General features: G+C 50.3%; 4 protein-coding genes across 4 annotated transcripts; 3 read left to right on the forward strand and 1 right to left on the reverse strand.

Annotated features, from left to right (window-relative positions):
• The first annotated feature begins 455 nt into the window (after positions 1–455).
• LBHD1 (LBH domain containing 1) lies at positions 456–2,219 on the forward strand. Its single transcript, XM_082627822.1, is given in 3 exon segments — positions 456–981; positions 983–1,188; positions 1,789–2,219. Coding segments are annotated over 3 exon segments (798 nt in total). The 5' UTR covers positions 456–793; the 3' UTR covers positions 2,193–2,219.
• Positions 2,220–2,350: 131 nt separating this feature from the next.
• CSKMT (citrate synthase lysine methyltransferase) lies at positions 2,351–3,936 on the reverse strand. The gene is made up of 3 exons (XM_082627823.1): positions 3,538–3,936; positions 3,301–3,434; positions 2,351–3,137 (listed from the first exon to the last, which is right to left on the reverse strand). Exons 2-3 carry the CDS (start codon positions 3,365–3,367, stop codon positions 2,482–2,484), a joined length of 723 nt encoding a protein of 240 aa, XP_082483949.1. The 5' UTR covers positions 3,368–3,434; positions 3,538–3,936; the 3' UTR covers positions 2,351–2,481.
• Positions 3,937–4,032: 96 nt separating this feature from the next.
• Positions 4,033–6,411, forward strand: LOC309807877 (uncharacterized protein C11orf98). The gene is made up of 4 exons (XM_082627825.1): positions 4,033–4,133; positions 4,286–4,410; positions 5,884–5,981; positions 6,067–6,411. The coding sequence occupies exons 1-4, from the start codon at positions 4,095–4,097 to the stop codon at positions 6,174–6,176; spliced, it is 372 nt and encodes a 123-aa protein (XP_082483951.1). The 5' UTR covers positions 4,033–4,094; the 3' UTR covers positions 6,177–6,411.
• A 4,724-nt stretch (positions 6,412–11,135) lies between these two features.
• On the forward strand, positions 11,136–15,833 carry INTS5 (integrator complex subunit 5). Its single transcript, XM_082628806.1, has 2 exons — positions 11,136–11,266; positions 12,632–15,833. Exons 1-2 carry the CDS (start codon positions 11,187–11,189, stop codon positions 15,609–15,611), a joined length of 3,060 nt encoding a protein of 1,019 aa, XP_082484932.1. The 5' UTR covers positions 11,136–11,186; the 3' UTR covers positions 15,612–15,833.
• The last annotated feature ends 50 nt before the right edge of the window (positions 15,834–15,883 follow it).

Consider the following 15,883-nt stretch of genomic DNA (forward strand, 5'->3'; position numbering starts at 1 on the left):
ACATTCAGATACTTATAAACATCTATCTATTGACTGCCTTCAATCCCTTCAACTCCTGAACAAAAACTCAAAGCCTAGTGTACCGGGTGGGGAGAAGGGTATATTTATGTTTTCTTTTTATTTTACTTGTTGAAAGTAAACGTTACCTTTCTCTTCATGGTATATAACCTTGGTTTTTTTTTTGTTTGTTTGTTTTTTTTAAACCATGAAAACCATGGATTTTGTGTAACATACCAAATTCTAGTTTGGAGAAGAAACACCTCTTAGTTGTGTGACCCCGGGCAAATCGTTTGAGTTCTTTGTTTCTCGGTTTCTGCATCGGAAAATGAGGCTAATAACAGTATTTATCTCATAGTTTTAGGATAATTAAATAAGTTTATATTGAAAAGCATTTAAAACAGTTCCTGGCAAATAGCATACACCATAAAAATATTCATTAAATAAGATACAAAGAAACATGTCAATGTGGGAGACCCAGTAAGAACCAGGAAATTCCAAGTTTGTTATCAAAGCTCTTCACTCACAGGGCTTTAATCCAGATGCCCTCATTAACTCCTACTTCTGCCTTTCCCAGTGTCACCAGGGAGTGAGTAGAAATAAAGCTCCTATCCCACCTCTTGGGATTGTCCCCTCCCCTGGAAGGCCCATAATCTCCTTGCATGTCAGCCTCTTCTCCTCAGAAGTGATTAAGGGGCCAGGCTCCAAAGCAGATTAAAGGAACAGTCTGTGGGGTGCTCTGGGCAGGGGTACTCTACTGAGTTCAACCACCCTGCACTCCCAAGAATCGGCACCCATGGCCCTTGTGCCTGGGAGCAGCGAGGATGGGCCTTGGCCTAGAGATAGCCCAGGCTCCTCCCAGCAACCAGAAAGTCCTAGACTGACCAACCCTCTCTGGGAGGACAGAGGAGAAATTGGCCAGGTTGAAGGTCACCAGGACGTTCAGGTTAGTACTTCCCCACCTTGTGTCTTGCTGTTGGCTCATTCCAATTTGGCCCAAGCCCCCTGCTGTGCCCATCCAGGTTGTCTGTCAAAAGACCCGCCTCCCCTCCATCGTGGTGGAAGCCCCTGGGGCTGAAGCGAGTGAAGAGAGTGGGGAGCTCCGGTGGCCACACGAGGAGCTGCAGCTGCTCACTGATGATGAGGAAGAGGAGGTTGAGGTCTTCTTCAAGGACCAAAGTGAAGAACCAGGTGAGGGAGGTGGCTGGTTCAAATGAGGCTGTTGTGAATGGGATGGTCTAAGCAGGACAGCTTAGTCGTGTCTCTTGCATTAAGCAGCAAGCAGTAGGTGCTCAGTAAACACAGTGAAGAAAAATGTAGAGGTGGGAGATAAAAGTCAAGGTGGTTGGCAAAGTTGATGAACTTTAAAAGGCAGTTGTGATGTCAGATAGGTGACACCTTTTAGTATGTATTTTTAATACTTTAAGATATTTGTCATGGGGGAAAGAATAAAATCACCCCAAATCCGACTACCCAGAGATTAACATTTTGGATGCCTTCTCCTCCAGATTTTTCTTCATGTCTATATACTGTTACAGAAGCTACTTTTACTATGTGCCAGGCACTGTGCTGAACACTTTTATGTGTATTTTTCAGGACCCAGTGAGGAAGGATACTTTCTCCCTCATGAGGAAACTGAAGCTGTTAAGTTAGGCTCTTCATTATAATTGCTATATTATTTTTATAAGCAAAAGAAATTACACGAATTTATCTTTAAAAAAATCCAGTAATATATCAGGTATATTTTTCACTGTTAATGGGCTCTTTAACTCCCTCCCTCCCACCCCCCAGGCTGGACTTGGAGCTCACTGGACCCCAAATTTCCCTTAAGAACCTTTAACCCAGAACTCAGCTGGGGGCAGGAACAGGTAGATCAAGATGCCTCCTGGATTCCAGAGGAGACAGATTGTCAGGAAGCCCCCAATCCCTGTCCTCTCTGGGACTCAGCATCAGGTTCCCGTGTGTGCAGAAGCTGCTTTGTGGAATATTCCCATTTCCTGCCTCCCAGGAGCTTTGAGGGTAAGTATCACTCTCCCTCAAACATTTTACCTAGGTTTATGAAGCCCTTCTACCTATCCTTTCACAATCTTCCCCTTTTACAAGTTGAGAAAAATGAAGGCTTACAGGTTAGGCCCCTGGGTCACACAAGTCATATCCAAGGAATTGGGATTAAGAATTCCTATCTGTGCTTTTAGGAGTTCGGTTAACTGGGGATGGGGAATGATCCCCTTGTACCTTCTTTATTCAGCACTCATCTTGTGCCTCACACTGCTAAATGTTTCACCTGTTGTTGTATGGAATCCACAGAACTCCAGGTATTATTCCAACCCTGCAGATGAGTAAACTGGGGCACAGAAATATTCAATACTGTGTGCACACAGCTAATATGAAAGCCCGGATCCAAATCCTCATTTTCCAGTCATCTTGCCAAGACAAAAGCTTTCTCCAACTCCTCACCCAACAGAAACACTAGGGTCAAGTCTTTTAATTGGAGCCTTGAACCAAGTAAGCAAAGTAGGTGATGCCTCCGAAAGGGCCCAGCTCCTGCACAGACACAGTCCAGCCTTGGGACCCTTGCTCCAGGCAGGGCAGCCGCACATCAGGGTCCTCATCTGAGAACTGAATCAGGGTCCCTCCAGGACTTAGGACACTCAGGCACTCTGACAGCAGCTGGTAAGCCCCAGGCAGACCAGTCCGGGCAAGAGCATCCCAGGTGCCCTTGTCTAGCACTAGATGAAAAGAGCCTGAGGAAGCCACTGGCTGCAGGTTCAGGGCATTAGCTTGCATGAAGTGGAGGCGTGAGGCAGGGTGCCCCGGGCACAGGGGTGTTTGGCCTTGGCCACCTTCCAGGAGGCTGTTCATGTGGGCCACAGCCACAGGAGAGAAGTCCACCCCCAACACGTCCACTGGGTGCGGGCATTTGGTGTAGAGGCCTGTACATAAGCTGGAGGTCCCACAGCCCACGTCCAACACCCGCGGTGGACAGGCAGCTGGTGCCTCCTGCAGCAGCGGCAGTAGGAGCCCCTGGGCTTCCTCGTATCCAAAGAACCAGTCGAAGGTGCCCGCGCTGCCCTGACGGGGCTGGGCGGGGAGTTTATCCCAGAGGCGGTGGTCCGCCAGGCAGTTACCAGTCAGGGAGCCTGTGGACGAGCGGAGGACTTGCGTCACCCAGCGCCCAGTTCTAGCAAAACGCGACAAAACCCGCACCAATGTGGCCTGGGCCTTTAAGCGGCACAGTTTCAGGGACTAGACTCCTGTGTAACGAAGAACCCAACTTGCCCTCCCTCTGTCCACCTTCCCTACCCGCCACGGCGCGACGCGCCCCCGCCGCCAGGCTCGCCAGGTGGAGGGTTCGGCGCACGGCTGCCATCCGGAGGTGACGGCAAGGTCGGCCAGAGAAACTTCTGCGAAAATGTCGCCCGTACTCCGGCAGGGGCCTGAGGTCCAAGGGAAGATGTGCAAAATACGCTGTGCGGAATCACGCGTACAGCCTCCCTAACGCTGCAGCCTCGGAAAAAAAGAACGCGGACACAAACTTACTACGGTACGAATGGCCTTTATTGTTTGCAACGGGAAGTGGAAGAGGAGGGGATGCGACAGCTCCGGCTCCTGGGGCGGCTCCACAGACCTGAAATCAAAGGAGAAGGCTTGAGCACCCCGGGGAGGAGTCTGTTGAACCTCGGTTCTGCCCTGCGCCTCGGAGCCCTGTGTCCCGGCGCTTGAGGATAGAACCCGCGGAATGGAAGCCGCCGGTACCGAAGACATGACGCCGAGGGAGCCGGAGCCCTTTCCCTCTACCTCCGTACATTACGCGGACCGGGACCGCACGCCCGATCCCCGCCAAGAAAAGGAGGGTCAACAGGCCCCACCCAGAACCCCCCCCCCCCCCCCCCACGGCTAGCCAGTGAAAACACTAACGTCAACACTTACTCAGTCGCTGTCGTCGAAAAGGCCAAGGCACCGACTGGGCTCCTTTATATAGCTCCAGGACCCGCCCCCCCCAGCTGCGATTGGCTAACGGAGGGCTGGGGGTGGGGCGCACACGGATCCTGCGCAGAGCTGAAACGCTGGACCCTGAGCCGGTTCGCAACGCAGCAATGGGTGCTCCGGGGGGAAAGATCAACCGGCCGCGAACGGTGACTGTGTGGGAGCCCGACCCTGTTTCACAAGCGTCCCGGAGCCCTTTACCCTCGCCCGAGATGGACTCGATGGGCCAGTGTCGCCGGGTGCGGGGTTCTGGGTCGCGGTGCACGGCACCCCTCTGATTAAGCATCTTCCTCCCCCTTAGGAGCTGAAGAAGAAGCTGTTCAAGCGACGGCGGGTGTTGAACCGGGAGCGGCGACTGAAGCACCAGGTGGTCGGGGCTGTGATAGACGAAGGGCTGATCACGAGGCACCACCTCAAGAAGCGGGCGTGAGTGCCAGACCCTCTCCCTCTTGGTCCGCCCCACCAAGCCTCCTTCCCTCCTCCTTGTCGAGCTCCGGAGCAGCTAACACCTTTTTGCTCTCCTTGTTTCACGTTTATGCAAGGAACGTTTGTGCCTAAACTCTGCTAGTCCCTCACTGTACCTGTACCTCACAACCTTTCTTTGGGTCTTGGACTCCGATGAGAATCTAAGGAGAGCTGTGGACTCCCCCACCTCCCCAAGTAACATTATACATTCACACAGATTTTTTTATAAGTACATTTAAAAGTACACACATAAGTGTGCGGTGAACCATTTGATGAATTTTCACAAGGGCACATGTGAGATTTTGCATATAATCTGAGTCTTGGGGCAGAGTTCCCACCCCATTCTTTCATTGACTTGTTTATTATAAATATTTAGTTTATAAAGCGGCATAATAAATATATTTGGTCCTTGTCTCTGCTTTCTGGCAGAGCTAAATTTCCTGAGTGATAAGAGTGACTCTTTTTTCATAAGGATCCCCTTTTGAGCACACCTAAATTTATGCAAATGGTGACTTAGCGTGGGGCTGGTCATCAGAAAGATGAAGTGATTAGAGGATTGGAAATTTAATTCCCTCGCACTGCCTGTGGGAAGGGGGTGGGTGGGTGCTGTAGATTAAGCTCTACACAACCTCTTGAACCAGCTCCTGATTGGTCAACTGGTGGAGGTACTGGGAGGCTGGCTCACCTGGAGACAGCGTGGAACCTCTGGCCCCTTGCATACTTTACCCTGTGCTTCTCTTCCAACTGACTGTTCCTCAGTTGTATCGTTTTATAATAAATCAGTAAATGCAAATACATGTTTCCCTGAGTTCTTTGAACTGTTCTAGCAAATTATCGAGTCTGAGAAGGGGATCATGAGAACCCCAATTTATGGCTGGTCAATCAGAAGTACAGGTTACAACCTGGATCTGTGATTGGCATTTGAAGTGGGGGAAGCCTTAACCTGTGGTATCTGTTGCTATGTACTGGTAGATAGTGTCCAAATGGAGTTAAATTTGTAGGACACCCAGTCAATGTCCATTGAGAATTTGGAGAATTACTTGATGTGGGAAACCTCCCCCACCCACCACATCTGCTGTTAGAAGTAACAAGAATAAGGGACTTCCCTGGCGGTCCAGTGGTTAAGACCAATTGCGCTTCCAATACAGGGAGCATGGGTTCGATCCCTGGTCAAGGGAACTAAGATCCTGCATGTCGAACGGCCAGTATATATATATATATTTTTTTTTATTTGTAAAATAAGAGGAGGAAACGTTTCTATTATGTACTAGATTTTAGCAATTAATGTTACTTTACGTATGTGTTAAGACTAGTTTTAGGTAACGTAACAGTTCTTTGACTTGGATCCAAAGACCTTTTCAGTAACCAGAACCACTGTGTGGTCTGTATTGGTTCAGGTTAACCTGGATATTTTTGTTCTTACCAATCCTTCAGGTCCAGTGCACGTGCCAACATTACTCTGTCTGGGAAGAAGCGCAGAAAACTCCTCCAGCAGATCCGGCTTGCCCAGAAAGAGAAAGCAGCCATGGAAGGTAAGGCGAGGGCACAGAAGTTGGGGTGAGGGGGCAGCCTGGGTTCATTTGGGTTCTTTAATGCTTCCTCTTTCCCTTTGCTCAGTGGAAGTCCCCCTCAAGTCAGCCAGGACTAGTGAACCACAGCGCAAATCAAAAAAGAAGACAAAAGCCCCCCAGGATGTAGACATGGAGGACCTTGAAGATAAGAGCTAAATCTCACACCCCTTCCACCAGAAGATTCTCAACTGGAGCCAGGAGGACTCGATGGTTATTTCAGAGGACTTTGGAGAAAGCGTTGCTCCTTTTCACTGTCCCCAGATTCCTCTTTCCTAATGGCCTAGTGACCTGCCCTGGAGGGATGTATTGAGAGGAAGAGGGTAGAAAAGAAAGATTGGAGAGGGAGTCCTAAGCAGTCAACTCCATTTGTAATAAAGCCCTAGCATTCTCACTGAGATGTGTGTGATTAAATGTAGGAATGGGGATAGGCCATGAAAAGGGGCTGTGAGTGTGGATACAACACAATTGGGAAACAGGACCCACAGTTCTTACTTGACCAAAAGCAACAAGAAGCCACCCTTGGGCTTCCCTGGTGGCGCAGTAGTTGAGCGTCCGCCTGCCGATGCAGGGGACACGGGTTCATGCCCCGGTCCGGGAAGATTCCACATGCCGCGGAGCAGCTGGGCCCGTGAGCCATGGCCGCTGAGCCTGCGCGTCCGCAGCCTGTGCTCTGCAACGGGAGAGGCCACAACAGTGAGAGGCCCGCATACTGCAAAAAAAACAAAACGAACAAACAAAAAAAAGAAGCCACCCTCCATGATGGCCCTGTCTCCCTGATGAGTGACACTCCATCTTTCCATTTCTGACAAAAATAAGGTGTTCTGTAGAGATGGCAGAGGAGGTAAAGGTCTTGATACTGGCCCTGCCACCTCCCCTGTGTGACCAGTGTGGACAAGTGACCGTGGTGGTCTCTGCTTCCTTTGCTGGATTATATTTTTAATAAAGTGAACATTATTTTTCCCTTTTAACGTTCAGAAATTCTGTTTGTTGGAAGCCAGGGCTGGGGTGGTTAATTAAAGTGAGAAGCTGTGTGTGCAGAGATGTGGTCAACTGGGGAAAAGCATATTCTCTCCTTGCTCTGTTAATCAGTGCAGGCTTCCTGGAAGAGGGAGGGTTTGGGTACAGTGTTGTGCTCCCCTCTCCTCAAGTTTATATTTTGAACATTTTCAAACCTTCGGTAAAGTTAAGAGATTAGCACACTGAGCCCCTAAATATGCACTGTACGTGGATTTACCAGTTTTTAACATTCGGCTATACTTGATCTCCTTACCCGCTTGCATACATATGTGTGTGTTCAAGTATGTATAATTGTTGTCTTTGCTGACTCATTTGAAAGTCAATTGCAGATGAGATTTTATCCCTAAGGACATGCTTCTATATAGCCAAAACACCTAAGACATTTAACATTGGTGGAATAGCTAAAATTCAGGTTTTCATATTCACACTTTGTGGATAATAGTTTTTATAGCTGTTTATTGTTTCCTCAATCCAGAAACCGTTAAGGATCATGGGTAGCATTTAATTGTCATGTCCCTTTAGTCTCCTTCAATCCAGAACAGTACCCCTACCTTGTCTTAGGTGACTTGGTGTCTTCGAAGAGTCCAGCCTAAATTAATTAATTAAAGAATATCTCACAGCCTGGGTTTGTCTGAGTGTTTCCATATGTTTCCTCATCAATACATGTAGGTTAAGCATTTCTGGGAAAAATTCTACATAGAGGATATTGTGTACTTCCCATTGCATTTCATCAGGAAGTAAGTGTTGACTGAAAAATAAAAATACACAACCTAAAGACTGAGAATTATGTTTGATTCAGCAGACTTGCTGAAAACTTAAACCTGGAAGACAGCCTCTCAGATAGCTCTGAGGTAAGGGAAGAGTCAGGATATAGAGGAGTTTTTGCAACAAAAACCAGGTAGTTGGAACATCAAAGATTATTGTTAATTAAAGAAAATCAGACTTCTCAGGTTAATTAATTTAGTGCTTTTCTATGTATGGGAAGACGCAAGAGTCTCGGCTCTTTGAAATCATTCCTTTGATATGCTCCTTAGCTACCTATGGCCAGTATCCTGTTCTTTGGGCAGCCTGTTTGGAGACCATCGGAGACAGCCATAGTGGCTGCTTGATGGCCGCAACATTGTTTGTTTTCTGATATAGCAGGCAGGCGAATTTTTCGTCCGCACATATAATATCAGTTTGTCTCATTATTGGTGATTCCTAGTGTTAAGTGGGTGTCTGTCAGATTTCTCCACAGTTAAGGTATTCTTCCCCTTTGTAATTAATAAGCAATCTATGGAGTGATACTTTGAGATTGTATGAATACCCTGTTCCCCAATGACCTCTCAACAATGGTTTTAGCATCCATGATGATCCATACCTGAATTAGTTACTGCTGCAAAATGGTGATTTTTCTAATTGTATCATTAATTCATCCATGTTACTCATTTTACATATTCTGTAAAGGAAACCCCTACTTCCTTTTAAAATCTCATTTAGGTTGTTAAACATCTGTTACTATCACTTTTTCATGCTCCAAATCATACCAAACTGGCCAGCCAAAGCCTGTGTCTTTTGTGGGGGGGGGACGGGGGGGCACGCAGGATACAGAATCTTGGTTCCCCAACCAGGGATTGAACCTGTGCCCCCTGCAATGGAGGCACAGAGTCTTAACCACTGGACCACCAAGAAACTCCTGGTCCTGTGTCCTTTTGACACAGCACCACCAATATCTTAACAATTCCTTGCTGTCTGGCACAATCTGTTCCAGACTCACCTGCTACTTCCCCTGGGCTAAAACTTGGTAACAGCTATTTTTCTATGGAGACAGTATTATGTCCAGTTTTGAACACAGGAAAAAGTACTTGTGTGAAACTGAAATATATTCAGATGCGGTAAGGAGAGGAGGGGAGAAGCTGCAGGGAGAAGGAATTTCAACATCTTGGGATCCCCATCACCTTTCATAATTTTGTTCTACCCCCTGTGCCTAAGGCAGAAAGGAGCTTGCTGTGTTCAAAGAAGAGTTTCTGTACCTGGTATTGTGCTAAATTCTTTACACAAATAATCTGAAGTGGGAATTCCCTGGCAGTCCAGTGGTTAGGACTCCATGTTTCCACTGCGGGGGCATGGGTTTGATCCCTGGTCGGAGAACTAAGATCCTGCATGCTGCATGGCATGGCCAAAAAAAGAAAAAGAGAAAAAAAGAGAGAGAAAGAAATAGGTGAATAATCTGAAGTGATCTTTGCAAAAAGTTTGTGAGATACGATACCGCATGCGCCATTTTACAGTTAAGGAAAGGGGCTCCGAGCAGCTGAGTCACTTGCTCAGGGTTACACTGCTAATTAATAGCAGACATGAATCCAGATCTGTCTAACTCTGAAACAAGCACCCTTAGATTGTGAAGTCTTTAAGGGCAAGGACCACATAATAGTCTCATAGCTGGAAGAATTTATTGGGTTCAAAAGGCACTTTTGTTTTTTGGCCATGCCGTGAGGCAAGCGGATCTTAGTTCCCCCACCAGGGATCTAACGCATGCCCCCTGCAGTGGAAATGCAGAGTCTTAACCACTGGACTACCAGGGAAGTCCCCCAAAACCACTTTTCATAGATCAAAGGTCAAGGCCCAGAGAAGGGAAGTGTTAGGTCCAAGTTTGAAGCAGAGCTAGGAGCAGAAATTGTCTCATATTTACTGTCCTGGAGCATATACGCTTCATGAGTGATCAAACTTCTGAAATTTAAGAATAAATATAGAACCACCATAATTAATCATTTAGCTTTTAAAACACAGTCACTTCAAAGATATCTTTAGAACCTATCACCTGGTGTTATTCTAACTCACATTTCCACTGAGAACAGTAAGCCCTCTGGTTAATACAGGCCTCAGAACTTACTTTCCTTTTCACTCATCCAACCAACTATTAAGAACCTGCTACATGCCAGGAAGACACTGTTGTATGTGATGATGATAAAGCCTTTAACAAAACTGGCAACATCCCTATTGTCAAAGAGCTGGAGTTCATTCAACAAATATAATAAAAACAGCTATTGCTTATGTAGTGCTTACCTACCATTGCAGGCAACAAGTGTTATACAGTAAACATATTACCTGGTTTCAATTTTCACAAGCCCGTGAGGTAATTGTACTATTAACATCCTGATTTCCAGAAAAGGAAACAGGCAGAGAGGGGTTAAATGAAGTACACAGCCGGTTAGTGGAATAGCTGGAACGTGATCTAGATAGACTGGTTGGAGCAGGGGCTCTTGATGAGGTGAATTTTTTTTTTTTTTTTTTTTTTTTTTTTTTTGCGGTACGTGGGCCTCTCACTGTTGTGGCCTCTCCCGTTGCGGAGCACAGGCTGCGAACGCGCAGGCTCAGCGGCCATGGCTCACGGGCCCAGCCGCTCCGCGACACGCGGGATCCTCCCGGACCTGGGCACGAACCCGTGTCCCCTGCATCGGCAGGCAGACTCTCAAACACTGCGCCACCAGGGAATCTCTGAGGAGGTGTATTATATCCTCATAAGGTTACCAAGCTCTCTCTGCAGCTATGGGGATGTAAGGTTGGGGAAGGTCCCCCTGCACTGGGAGACTGGGGAGCCTGACAAAGATGGTAGTGCCAACCTAGGACTGGGAGAACACCTTCAGCGTAGCCAGCCCAGTTTATTTCAGGCTTCCCCCTCTCCCTCTCTTTCCTTGTCTTCTCTTCATCTTCTCTTACGGACTTTCACTCCTTTCTTTCCGTCTCTCTTGCGCTTTCCCTCTTCCCTTCTCTCCTTTAACTGCTTTTTACATTGTCACTGGTTATTGATTAAAATGTTTCCTAAGGTGCTTCCATTTTTAAAACCTCGAGAGTTGAAAATTTTGTTTCGGCTTTAGGAAAATTAATTAAATCCAATTAAGTGGTCGCAGCTAGCCTTAGTATGTGTAAATGGCCCTCTCGCGGGGGGGAAAAAATGGTTGCGTTGAGGGTGGGTCGGCTTCCCGCTGTCATGGGTGCAGCCCCGTTCTGGGACGCCGACTCATCTCGGAACCAATGTGTGAGGGTCACGGACGTCGCCGGATTGGTTTTCCTGAGAGGCTTGGTCTCTGGTTCCTTTCAGGTTTCCCGGCAGCGCGCATGCGCTCCCTGCGCTCCGCCGCTACCGCTTCGGGCTCGGGCTAGGGCTCCGGGATGTCCGCGTTGTGCGACCCTCCCGGGGCCCCAGGGCCTCCCGGGCCTGCCCCGGTCTCCCACGGTCCCGCGCCGCTCAGGTAGTCAGAGCCCCTGGCATCTTTCCCTACCACGGGGTCCCGCGCCGATAACCAGCCTTCTCGGCAGAAACCCGGATCCCACCTCGAGAACTCGCGTCAGGGTTCTCAGAGATCCCCGGTCGGTTCTTCCCAGAACTCAGGGACTGCCTCACCAAAACTCTGGGCTCCAGTGCCCGCAATCCCAAGATCTCGGTACTGCCTCCCCCTAAACCCCAATGCCCAGTTACCCCAGATCCTGGCCTTGCTCTTCCAAGAGTTGGGAATATTAGAACTCCTGGGAACCCAGGTGCCCTGTCCCTTAGACCCGAGGGAACCCAGGGTCCCCTGACTTCATGGAGACTCCCTGAGCACCCAGGCCCAGAAACCCACAGAATGCTTTCTTCTAGCCTTTCCCTTGCTCTCCAACGGAGACACTCCCCTCACCGTAGAGTGTTTTTTTTTTTTTTTTTTTTTTTGGAGGAACCAGAGATGAATGGCACAGTCAGAGCCTTATCAACCTCTAGAGGATGCTGTCTTCTTTGGCAGAAAATGCAATAAGAGGAAATAACACTGGCTTCTGAACCTCTAAGACTGAACCCATATGTTTCAGGAGGGGAAGGGTTGAAGGGCATTAACTTGTCTCTGCCGTGGGGCACCTTGATTCCTGGGGCATACTGAGGGTTCTGGGAAGGTGGTGGCTGTTGATGTGGTGGAGTCCAAGTGGTTGGTGGTTAGGATGCTTGCAGAATATGGGAAGAAGCAGGTTTGGGGAGGGAGAGCTCTTAATAAGGGGCAAATTTGGGCTTAGAATTTTCTTTCCATTAAAAGCAAAATCCAGCGTTCTTGTTTCTATGTAGGGGGGAGTGCAGTAAAGCTAGAAAGGTGTGTTTAAAGCAGATGTTACAGGAACACAAAATATACTTACTCAATTCAACAAATATTTATTGAGTATTTCCCATATTCCAGGCACCCCAGTAGAAGAGGATCCAGTGTTGAAAAGCAGAGAACTGTTAACTACCCTCTTGGAGTTTATAGTCTGATTAGTTTTACCTTGGTTTCCTTCTCTGTAAAATGGAATCATAATGGTACCTACCTTATTGGGCTGTTATCTGTATTGAAATAATACAAGTAAAGTACTTAAAAGAGAACTTGATGTATTACAAGAGTTATCTAATATTGATAATATTGTTATTTATTTAAAAAATAGCATTTACTGAGTAACTAGTGTGACCTAGATATGGTGCTTACGTGCTTTAGGAACATTATCTTTTGAGGGAGGTACAGTTATCCCTATTCTACATAGAAAGAAACTGAAGCTCACAGAGGGAATGTAACTTGCTCAACAACTCCCAACACTCTAACTCTGCTTCTTTTGCTTCCTTACAGTGCTCAGGAGCTGTCGCAGGAAATCAAGGCCTTTCTGACTGGTGTAGACCCTGTTCTGGGCCACCAACTCTCGGCTCGGGAACATGCTCGCTGTGGCCTTCTCTTGCTCCGCTCTTTGCCACCTGCGCGGGCTGCTGTGCTTGACCACTTGCGAGGTGTCTTTGATGAGAGTGTCCGGGCCCACCTGGCTGCCCTGGATGAAAGCCCTGTGGCTGGTCCACCTCACCTGCGTCCACCGCCACCCTCCCATGTCCCTGCTGGGGGACCTGGTCTAGAGGATGTGGTGCAGGAAGTCCAGCAGGTGCTGTCTGAGTTTATCCGGGCCAACCCGAAGGCCTGGGCACCTGTGATTAGTGCATGGTCCATTGACCTCATGGGGCAACTGAGCAGCACTTACTCGGGCCAGCACCAGCGTGTGCCCCATGCCACTGGCTCTCTCAACGAATTGCTGCAGCTGTGGATGGGCTGTCGGGCCACACGCACATTAATGGACATCTATGTTCAATGCCTCTCAGCTCTCATTGGCAGTTGCCCAGATGCTTGCGTGGATGCCTTGCTGGATACCTCTGTCCAGCATTCCCCACACTTCGACTGGGTTGTGGCGCACATTGGCTCCTCTTTTCCCGGCACCATCATCTCCCGAGTTCTCTCCTGTGGCCTTAAGGACTTCTGTGTTCACAGTGGGGCTGGAGGTGGAGCTGGTGGCAGTGGTGGAGGCTCTTCTCAGACCCCCTCTACAGACTCCTTCCCTGGATCTCCTGCTATCCCTGGGGAGAAACGGGTGCCCAAGATTGCCTCAGTTGTAGGCATCCTAGGGCACCTGGCCTCCCGCCATGGAGACAGCATCCGACGGGAGCTCCTGCGAATGTTTCATGACAGTCTGGCAGGGGGCACTGGCGGCCGGAGTGGGGATCCCTCCCTTCAGGCCACAGTTCCCTTCCTCCTGCAGCTGGCAGTCATGTCACCAGCTTTGCTGGGCACAGTCTCTGGAGAGCTGGTGGATTGCCTTAAGCCCCCAGCTGTGCTGAGTCAGCTGCAGCAACACCTGCAGGGATTCCCCCGAGAGGAGCTGGACAACATGCTGAACCTGGCCGTGCACCTGGTGAGCCAGGCCTCTGGGGCAGGTGCCTACCGCCTGCTGCAGTTCCTGGTGGACACAGCCATGCCTGCCTCAGTCATCACCACCCAGGGCCTGGCTGTGCCAGACACCGTGCGTGAGGCCTGTGACCGGCTGATCCAGCTACTGCTGCTGCACCTGCAAAAGCTGGTTCATCACCGGGGAGGGTCTCCTGGGGAAGGGGTGCTGGGCCCACCCCCGCCCCCCCGCCCTGTGCCCTTTCTAGATGCGCTAAGAAACCACGTTGGAGAGCTGTGTGGAGAGACGTTACGTTTGGAACGGAAACGCTTCCTCTGGCAACACCAGCTCCTTGGCCTGCTCTCTGTTTATACCCGGCCTAGCTGCGGACCTGAGGCCTTGGGCCATCTCCTGAGCCGGGCCCGAAGCCCTGAAGAGTTGAGTCTGGCCACTCAGTTATACGCAGGGCTGGTGGTCAGTCTCTCTGGCCTCCTGCCCCTGGCCTTCCGAAGCTGCCTGGCTAGGGTACATGCAGGGACTTTGCAACCTCCCTTCACGGCTCGGTTCCTGCGTAACTTGGCACTGCTAGTGGGGTGGGAACAGCAGGGTGGTGAGGGCCCTGCAGCCCTAGGGGCCCGGTTTGGGGAGTCTGCCTCAGCTCATCTGTCTGACCTGGCTCCTCTCCTGCTCCATCCTGAGGAGGAAGTAGCCGAAGCCTCTGCCTCCCTCCTGGCCATTTGTCCCTTTCCTCCGGAAGCCCTGTGCCCTTCCCAACTCCTGGGACTGGTGAGAGCTGGAGTGCATCGCTTCTTTGCCTCTCTCAGGCTGCACGGTCCCCCAGGGGTGGCTTCCGCCTCCCAGCTTCTTACCCGCCTCTCCCAGACCTCCCCGGCTGGGCTCAAGGCTGTCCTGCAGCTGCTAGTTGAGGGAGCCTTACATCGGGGCAACACAGAACTGTTTGGTGGGGAAGTGGATGGGGACAATGAGACTCTCTCAGTTGTTTCAGCTCCTTTGGCTTCAGCCTCCCTGTTGGACACAAACCGGCGGCACACTGCAGCTGTGCCGGGCCCTGGAGGGATTTGGTCTGTTTTCCACGCTGGAGTCATCGGCCGTGGCCTAAAGCCACCCAAGTTTGCCCAATCACGCAATCAGCAAGAAGTGATGTATAACACCCAGAGCCTCCTCAGCCTCCTGGTGCACTGCTGCAGTGCCCCTGGGGGGACTGAATGTGTGGGCTGCTGGGGGGCTCCCACCCTGAGCCCGGAGGCAGCCAAAGCAGTGGCAGTGACCTTGGTGGAGAGTGTGTGTCCCGATGCAGCCGGTGCTGAGCTAGCCTGGCCTCCTGAGGAGCATGCCCGGGCCACCGTGGAGCGGGATCTCCGCATTGGCCGGCGCTTCCGGGAACAGCCTCTGCTCTTTGAGCTGTTAAAGTTGGTAGCAGCTGCTCCCCCAGCCCTGTGCTACTGTTCCGTGCTGCTGCGGGGGCTGCTGGCCGCCCTCTTGGGCCACTGGGAAGCCTCTCGCCACCCTGATACAGCCCACTCCCCCTGGCACCTGGAGGCATCCTGCACCCTGGTGGCTGTCATGGCTGAGGGAAGCCTCCTGCCACCAGCCCTGGGGAATATGCACGAGGTATTTAGCCAACTGGCACCTTTTGAAGTGCGTCTGCTGCTGCTCAGTGTCTGGGGCTTTCTCCGGGAGCACGGGCCCTTGCCCCAGAAGTTCATCTTCCAGTCAGAGCGTGGCCGCTTCATCCGGGACTTCTCCAGGGAGGGTGGGGGTGAAGGTGGAGCCCATCTGGCTGTGCTGCACAGTGTCCTCCACCGCAATATTGACCGCCTGGGCCTTTTCTCTGGCCGTTTCCAGGCACCTTCACCGTCCAATCTCCTTCGGCAGGGGACATAGCCTTTCCATGCTCCAGAAGCCGAGGGAGGTTGAGCCAGGAGAGACAGACGGGGCTAAGGTGCTGAAGAAAGGTGGAGGTTTCTCTTCTAAGACCTTGGCCTAAAAGAGCGCTGTCACTTTCTTCCTCCCCCACCTTTTTTTCTAAATAAAATTTGCCGAGTTGAGAAAAACAAGAGTCCAGTACCTCTGTCTAATGCGGAGAGCCGGCAAATTCGGACAGCGCCTGGCTCTGAACAATCCCGCCCTCTCCCTCAAGCCCCGCCCTGGCCCCG

This window comes from Mesoplodon mirus (genome assembly GCF_964341445.2).
Source record: "Mesoplodon mirus genome assembly, chromosome: 7".
NCBI lineage: Eukaryota > Metazoa > Chordata > Mammalia > Artiodactyla > Ziphiidae > Mesoplodon > Mesoplodon mirus.